The sequence below is a fragment of the Cherax quadricarinatus genome, chromosome 30, assembly GCF_038502225.1.
Source record: "Cherax quadricarinatus isolate ZL_2023a chromosome 30, ASM3850222v1, whole genome shotgun sequence".
Lineage (NCBI taxonomy): Eukaryota > Metazoa > Arthropoda > Malacostraca > Decapoda > Parastacidae > Cherax > Cherax quadricarinatus.
In genome coordinates this window covers 12,902,591-12,911,750 of record NC_091321.1, presented here as the reverse complement: position 1 = coordinate 12,911,750, position 9,160 = coordinate 12,902,591, and the positions used below count along the sequence as shown (strand labels likewise).

Here is a 9,160-nt window from a genome sequence, read left to right as displayed (position 1 = left end):
TTGTGTTCTTATTTACCTAATGATCTCCTATATAGTGTTGCTGAGGGACTATCTTACTGCTTAATTACTGGTATCATTTCCATATGTATCCATTCTGAATTCTCTGAATTAGTGCATTTGCTTAACCCTTTCAGGGTCCAAGGCCCAAATCTGGAGTCACGCACCAGTGTCCAAGAATTTTCAAAAAAAAATTTGTTATTTTTTCTTATGAAATCGTAGAGAATCTTTTTGTGAAGGTAATAAAACAAAAAGTACGAAATTTGGTGGAAAATTGACGAAATTATGCTCTCGCGAATTTTGATGTGTCAGCGATATTTACGAATCGGCGATTTTGCCGACTTTGACTCCCATTTTAGGCCAATTACATTATTCCAATCAACCAAATTCTTAGCTATTTCACTAGTATTACTTCTATTCTATCGATTGAGCACAAGAAATCGCCAAGTCAACTGTTTCAATTACAAAATAAAGTGATCGGAAATTGTTAATTTGGCCAATTTAACACAAAGTTCAAAATATTCCAATTTCAAAATAGGGTCCAGAATGAACAATGTAGGCATTCCTGGCACTAAACTAACATTTCCTCTGTTCATTAGTTATGTTTTGAGGCTTTACAAATAAATTCCATTTTGATTTTTTATTCACATAATGAATTTTTATTCACACCAAAAAATAGAAGATTTACTGTTATGCAATACTGTAATAATTGTATAAATATCATCACCATATTTGTGAATGTATATTAGATCCACCAGCTGGTGTGTATTAGACGTGTGAGGTCATTTGTTTATTCTTGAATATCGGCAAAAATTTAACATTTCTGCTACTTTGAGCTCAGTTTCAAGCCATTTCCAGTGCTAAAACCAATCAAAATCATCTCTATTTCTGTAATATGTCTTCCATTCTATCAAATGAGACCAAGAAATCGCAAATACAACTATAAAAAACATACGAAAAAACACTGCAAAGTTGCTGTTTTAATCGAAAAATCATGATTTCATTTTTTTTCTCTCATTATACACAGTGTGCTGCAGGATCTGTTTTATGTGGTGCACACATACCACATAGATGTATTCTCTCATATCTAGGCCCAAATGTACCACTCAGTTTATCAGAGTGAGCTGAGCTCATGGCGTAGATCTACGGTTTGGACCCTGAACGTAAAGCCGTAGATCTACGGGACGGACCCTGAAAGGGTTAAAACCTTCACTGAAATGGAACCAGCTGTCAAGGGTTGATAAGACAATGTATCATAGGCTATACATATTGTATTTCTGTTTTAAATGCTGAAAGGGTGAATTACTGGAATACAGATTATGGATTGTGATTAATAGTCTTTGGCATACATTTTCCTTAGGAAATCTGGCTTGTAGCTATTGGTATAGAATACATTGTTGATTAGGAATTGTGGAATTTTCCTCTCCCTGAAAAATCCTTGACATGAAATTAATTATAGAATAAGTATTCTGAAATGCAAATCCTGGGCTTTGATTGACTGTGATCTGTCTTTAGGATAACCTGTTTTTTCTCATAAAATTTTGTATGCAACTGCTATTTTCATTAGATGCCTGCTCTTTTATACAAGACAACTGCTGTGTGTATGATTGCTGATGTATATTTGCACTAGGCAAACTTGTATGTATTTGTAAGATGACTGCTATTTGTGTATGCTGACAACTTCAAATTGGTACACAGTGATTGCCTGGGTTAGACTACAGTACAGGTCAGCTATCACTAATCTGGCAATCAGTTATCCAGTTCCATCAGTAATCTGGCACTAATTTTGGCTAGCATAATTTCAAATTTCATCATTATACTGACTCAAATCATTATACTGTCTCAAATTTCATCAATATACTGACTCAAAAATTGTGCAGATAGTTGTAAATCCACAGCAGCAAGCTAGTAGAGGAGAAAGTAATAATGAAAATGAGGAAGATGTAGCAGAAAGTCTCTCTACTGATAGGTTAATTAAGTGTATTCTAACCTAACCACTCTGTAATCCAGCAAACTCACTAATCTGGCACTACAGGTCCCAATGATGCCGGATTAGTAATGGCTGACCTGTACTGATTTGTTTTAGACTACACCCTTTTGTTTTTGTAAGATAGGTACTAGTTTTCAAAGGTTGAATTGTTTCTTTTAGTGACTACTATTTTTGTCACTTAATACACATTTTCACATAAAAAAAATGATAGCTATTTATGTAAGACTTTTTTCTTTTGATATGCACTTGTTTCTACTGACTAGTATGAATTTATAATTTTTTCCATGAATCTGGAGTTTATCTGGACAGAGTTCCGGGGGTCAACGCCCCCGCGGCCCGGTCTGTGACCAGGCCTCCTTAGGTCAGTGTCCCAGGATGCGACCCACACCAGTCGACTAACACCCAGGTACCCATTTTACTGATGGGGAACATAGACAACAGGTGGAAAGAAACACGTCCAATGTTTCTACTCTGGCTGGGAATCGAACCCAGGCCCTCACCGTGTGAAGCGAGAGCGTTAACCACCAGGCCACCAGAGCCCAAATTAAATTTTCAACATATGCCATTATACCTTCACATCTGCAAAATTTGACTATCCAACTTTTTTACTGAAAAGTTTCCCAAAGATAATTTCATTTTTTTTTTTTTTTGCCTAAAAGGTAAATAAATCTAATTTAGTTTTTCATGTAATTTACAATGGATATTATTTTACAGGTTTATTTCATTGAGTATTTATTATATGGTGATCTAATCTACACTTGTTTATTTTAGTGGTCCAATATTCGAATATTCTGGACTCAAGGGGCATGTCCAGGAAAATAACCCCTTAAAATCTGGAGGTTTGACTCTACTGTAATCCGCTATAATTAAGCGTATAAAAAAAAGACTACTAAATTTGTCTGAAGAGAGAGGATATTTTGACGAGACCAACCACAATGTACAGGATTCAGTCCAGGTACAGTAACTGATTCATTGGAGTTGATATACTGACTATTTTAGCTGGCCAGAAACCTAGTCTTGCAGCCAGCAACTCTGCCCTAAGTATTCCAAGAATAGGGCTTCCCAAAGATAAGGCAGAACACAAAATTATTAATAGTGGCCATTGTAAAATTATAAAACTAGAATCCTCTTGCATAAAACTGTGAGCGAAGCACCAAAATAAGTGAGCAATTCCCATTAGCTATGTGACAGTTCATGATCTTAATGCATGTCAGTAATGTTGGAAATATTTGTAATAAATTAACAGTTGGTAGTGCAGGGGAGAGAGAGCTTGTTCTCTCTTATCAAATTGTAGGTCTAACTATAAATTGTTTCCTTTAAGAGAGGTTGCCTTGATGCTTGCAAAGTGCTCTTTGTAAGGTTTTTGTGAGCATGTTAAGTAAGAGTGAATGGAGGCAAGTAGTTTTTAATAGATATGCTGATGGAGTGTGAGCAAGGTAACTTTTGTGAAGGAATTTAAGAAAACCAATTAGTCAGACTTGAATTCTGGAGTGGAGGAAGTTGCAGTTGAAGGGGTAATCTGATTTTGATGTAAGAACATCTTTTTTTTTTTTTTTTTACACAATTTTTAAAGGCTATGAGCTGTTATCCTACCTCAGCTCATTTTAAAGCCCCAGGCCTATCTGAGGTGTACTACCAACCCCCAGGATGTGACCCACACCAGTCGACTAACATTCAGGTACCTACTTGCTGCTAGGTGAATGGGGACAGCAGGTGTAAGGAAATATACCCAGTGTTTCCACCTGTACTGGTGATTGAATCATGGACTCCCAGCGTGTGAGATAAGTGCACTACCAACTGAGCTACGGGAGATGGCGATTGAGTAAAAGGTGGTAAATATTTAATTTGGGTCACCTTGCCTAGGAGGGAGACAGCCACTGTGTTAAAAAAAACATGATAATACAGAATATATTATAGAATATTTTTGCTTTACTATTTCAGGCAGAAGCTGAGGTATAATTCTGCATAGCTTATTTTTCAGAAAGTGTAGGTTTTGATCTCAATTATGGGAGGGCTTACATTGCCCAAAGTGGTCCTTCAGTTTGGCAAGTCATTTACCTACTTTTATTATTATTATATTGTAATCAAAAAAGTGCTAAACCTGCAAGGGTCATACAGCACAGCTACCTACATTTATAAGGTTCGTAAGAAAATGTGCAAAAGTTCTGTAATGAAGCATAATGCTAAATAATGTTATTCATTGTGTAGTTTTATTCCATTTCTACCCACTAATTATTGGTTAATAGTATTATCCTACTGAGATTTAATAACTGTACTGGACAAGAAAACCAGAGTAGCCTGAGTAATCCCACTGATTAACCTGAATTCCACACACCTACATGCATGTTACGTTTACCCCACACAGAGAGGAGAACCAGGGAAGCCATTATCATAGTATACAAAATACTTTGGAAAATTGATGGAGGCATACTGAAAGGAGGGGACAAGGTACAAAGGGCCTTAGATGGAAGTTAAAGTGAGTTGCAGTGATAAAAGTTGCTCGCAAGTGGTTCAACTGGGATGTTTTAAGAGTAGGTATGGTAGGCTTGTGAGGCCAAATGCAATTACCCCTGTGGCTACAGAAGTAAAACAGTTTGCAGTTTCACAAGTACTGTAGCAGAGGTAGGGCCAGGACCTGACTAGGCAAGTACATTGCCTACTTATGATGCAGCCTTATATTGACAATTCCTTGTTAATTTATTTTCCTTCCCTTCTGCACTTTTCATGCTAGGTGATGCCACAATGTCCAATATCTCCACTTATCCGAGGATCGAACCAGGTCCTTTAGTTGTGAGCTGAAGGCATTACTACTTAATCCATGAGCTTCATAATAAACAATGAAGGCAGTTATATATTTTATTGATATACATAGTCTGAATGTTACCTATGGATGTTACACACACAGTATACATATATGGCTAAATGTTACACAACAGTAACCATAGCCTGGCCGGCAAAGCTCTTGCTTCACACACAGAGTGCCCGGGTTCCATTCCCTGCGGGGTAGAAACATTTTGACGTATTTCCTTACGCCTGTTGTCCTGTTCACCTAGCAGTAAGTAGGTACCTGGGTGTTAGTCGACTGGTGTGGGTCGCATCCTGGGGGACAAGATTGATGACCCCAATGGAAACAAGACAGTCCTCGATGACGTACTGCCTTTCTTGGGTTATCCTGAGTGGTTAACCCTGCGGGGTTAAAAATAGTACTTCGTCTGGCTGGTTATAAATACATTAATCAACCTGGTTAAACTGATGGGCCTAAATCATTTAAATTGACTGTAGTCATATTCACTTTTAAGCCATTGGAACGCAACTTCTGCATAATTATAGCTATGCAATGTATTGGATGTGATGTTAGGCTGGATGCAGACCTTATTGAAGAAACGGCGGCAGCCGGCACATCTCTTTCTGTCCAATTAGAACCTTTAACGTTTTAGCGTGAACAAATAACTGCAGAGGCAGCACAGGTTATAAGTTACAACCCTTCACATAAATCTGTCAGTCCCGTCAAGTACAAGAAACCTCTGATAAAACAATTACTTCAGCAAGCGCAGGTCTCCCATGAGCCACACCCCCGTCATCTTAAACCACCAGACACTGCGGCAGATCTATAACATATTTGCCGCATCTTCTTTGCAGCTTTTATGAATGTCTCAAGTGTTTTGCATAATAATAAAGTAGCTTATATCTATACGATAACATAAGAGTTCTTGTATGTAACACTTAGAAAGCTGCGGCAGCAACCTTTATCTAGATTTTGCAGCCAAGTCGTTTAAATTGCCCGCTCTTCCAGGCTCCTGGAGTATAGAGTCAAGAATTGAACTGTTAATCTCTGTTTAGACTTTCGTGAATCCTTAAAGACTGGATACTTGAGGTTTAATAAAACAATATAAAGGATCAATGGAAAATATATAGATTCTCAGTCCACAAATGACTGTCGGTTGTTTTTCTATCAGACAAAGTTTATTGATTTTTTACCCCTTATATAGTTGTCGTCAGCAGAATCTTGTCAAGATCGTCGTCTCAGTTGGTGTGATGGAATAGTGATGTACTGACGCTTTGTCTGCCGCTTACTTTTACTGAGGCAGTTGGTTGCAGCCAGTCTTCTTGCATCTCTAGAAGGTGAAGCATCGACATGAATATGTTTAGTAACGTGTCCAACCAGGTGTCAGGCTTGGGGTCGAGCCTGGGGTCCTGGTTCAAGAAGGACGGAGCTAAACCAGGGGAGGAAGGATCAGAAGGGCTAGAGGGTGAGGGGAAGCAGTCTTCCCCTCAGGAGCAGCCCTCACCAGCCTCAGCCAACGCCTCGGAGCAGAGCGTCAAGGGCTCTGCTGACGAGAACGAAGATGCTGCTTCCCAACACTCTGGGTAAGTTACTATAAGTAAAAATTTCAAGTTCCTGCTTTATTTAACTTTCTATTGTTTCCCCTCAAGTTTTGCAACAACATTTATTTTATAAATTGTGTATTACGGGATCCTGGGTTAGTAAGGAAATGATAAATTAACTTATTCGACTTAATATTTCAGTATTTTGTTGTGAAAATTAAGTGATGGCAGATGTAGTATTAAAAATAATAAATATTTTAAGAAAAAATAGATAATACTTTACTAGATATATATATATATATATATATATATATATATATATATATATATATATATATATATATATATATATATATATATATATATATATATATATATATTAAAACGAAAGTATGTGCAAGTTAACCTGCATTTATTAAATAAAAGCTTATAGTAGGTTGCACTTACTTGGTACTTCTAACAATAGTTTCAGATCATGTTATATCTTTTGAATTTCTGGCAAGTGCTTTTTTTGTAGTATGTTACAGGATTGTCAAATGTGAACAAGAAAAGAAAAATGACCTCAGAATTGTTGCAGATATAACATCGTTTGTTTGATTAGTGTAATTACAAGGCTGCAAAAAATACTTACTTCCCACTCATCACACCCAATTTAAATATATTTCTCTTATCCACCCCTCACTGGATAAATGCATGTCACTCACTTCCCTACTGGACAAATGCCTGCCACCCATTTCCCCAGGTCAGATGCCTGTCACCCATTTCCATAGGTCAAATACCTGCCACCCATTTCCCCACGTCAGATACCTGTCACCCATTTCCACAGGTTAAATACCTGCCACCCATTTCCACAGGTTAAATGCCTGCCACCCATTTCCACAGGTCAAATGCCTGCCACCCATTTCCCCAGGCCAAATGCCTGCAACCCATTTACCCAGGTCAAATGCCTGCCACCCATCTCATCCCCAAAGGACAATGCTTGCCACCCATCTCCTCATCCCCACATGACAAACGTTTGCCACCCATCCCCTTATCCCCACATGAAAAATGTCCTCTTCCCCCAGTCTTCCCATCTCTACTGAACAGATGACTTCCACCCTTCTCATCACCATAGAACAAATGCCTGCCACCCATTTTCCCCATATAATGAATGCCTGCCATTTATCTTCTCCCCGTATGACAAATGCCTGCTATCCATCTTTCCCCTCCTGCAAGACCATCCATCCTCCATCCCCACAGGACAAAAGCCTGCCACCCATCTTCTCTACAGGATAAATGCCTGCCACCTATTGCTCTCCTCCCACAGGACAGGTGCCTGCGACCCATTGCTTTCACCCACAGAAAAATTCCAGCCAACTATTGCTTTCCCTTCACAGGAAAAATGCCTGTCACCTATAACCCCCCCCCCCCCACAGGACAACTGCCTGACATCTCCCCCATAGGACTAATGACTGGGTAGGTAATGGTATATATACTCTACTGACAAGATGAGAAATATACAAATGCAGTTACAGTACATGCAAGCTTTATTGACAACATTTTGCTCACAATGGTACTTTATCTAGGTGCAAACAGATACGCCAGGAAGAGGAGGATGGGTGTAAGAGCCTCAAGTGAGGCAAGGAGGGAAATGGGCATCAAGTTACACCTGTTCCTAAATATGTATTAGAGAAGTTTCCTGACAAAGGCTGATTAACTACTAAATATCTACTCTCCTGTTCACACCCCTCAAATTGAAAACCCATTTTGTGTCCATTATCTAAAAAAATATATTATAAAATAATCAGAGAATCTTTTTCCACAATAATTAGGGAATTCTGCAGGAGTGAAGTTGGCAGTTATGGAACACCTTATGGTTTTAGCCATTTTGAGGCCTGTTTTAGGCCAGTTCCAATCCTCAAATTGACTCGGTTCCTGGTTATTTTACTAGTATGCCTTCTTTGCTATCCATTGATTTTAGGAACCTGCTCTTGCAAACATCAGACCTACCTTACTGAGCACCCAGAATTCAGTAATTTGGTCAATTTTACATTATTTTCAACAAATTCGAATTTAGGAAGTACAAATTAAGCACTGAAGTGGCCTTTCTTCTGTTCAGTAATCACGTTTCCAGGCTTCTCCTATATAACACTTTTGCTATACGTATTTTGAATCTATCATCAAGCAAAAAAAAAAAAAAGAAAAGAAAGGTTTTCCTACTTTCTCAACTAATAAACCATAACCAAGAATGTTTAAGTCATGGTTTAGCCAGTCCCAATAATTGAAGCAGATCTAGTAAAAACCCATAAAACAGGCTTGGGGGGGGATAATTGCCTTCTCTTTCCAGGAGAGCCACCCAAAATTGACTCTTTATGCTACTTTGAGGCCTATTTCAGGCCACCTCTGATTTCAAGCCAACTGAAATCTCCATTTTACTAGCATGTTTTCTGGTCTGTTTATTGGCACCAAGAAATCACCAGTAAAATTGCAAAAGCCACCCAAAAAAAAAAAAGCCCCAAACTCACTATTTTGATTTAAATGCAGGGTCAAAAGTTAGACGTTTCCATAATGCACTGCATGGGGCAGATTTATTTTTTTATAACACACACCCACCACACAGACCCATTCTCTAATGTCTAGGCCAAAATTTGCTGCTCACAGTACATTTGAGGGAGGTAAGAATTGTATACTGGTACATCATGGATTTTGATTACTTTGATGTACTATTACATCATGGACAGCATAGATGGTAAAGATGACTTCTCTTTTGAATGTCACCCTTCTTGGCAATCAGTTATGCTTTATTTTAGTTTATCAAATGATTGTGAAAATTTCACTGTACAGCTTGAACAATGCCTACATAGTCCG

At 38.3% G+C, this 9,160-nt stretch overlaps 1 protein-coding gene across 6 annotated transcripts in view; it reads left to right on the top strand.

Moving 5' to 3' along the window:
* Positions 1–5,963: 5,963 nt before the first annotated feature.
* Sap47 (Synapse-associated protein 47kD) overlaps positions 5,964–9,160 on the top strand; it is a 319,381-nt gene continuing 316,184 nt past the window's right edge. For all 6 annotated transcript variants that reach the window (XR_008407616.2, XM_053781886.2, XM_053781884.2 and 3 more), the window contains exon 1: positions 5,964–6,355. Coding sequence is in view for 5 of the 6 variants with exons in the window: in XM_053781886.2 (XP_053637861.1) it covers positions 6,123–6,355 (233 nt within the window). In the remaining variant the exon portion in view is untranslated. The remainder of the gene's footprint in view (positions 6,356–9,160) is intronic.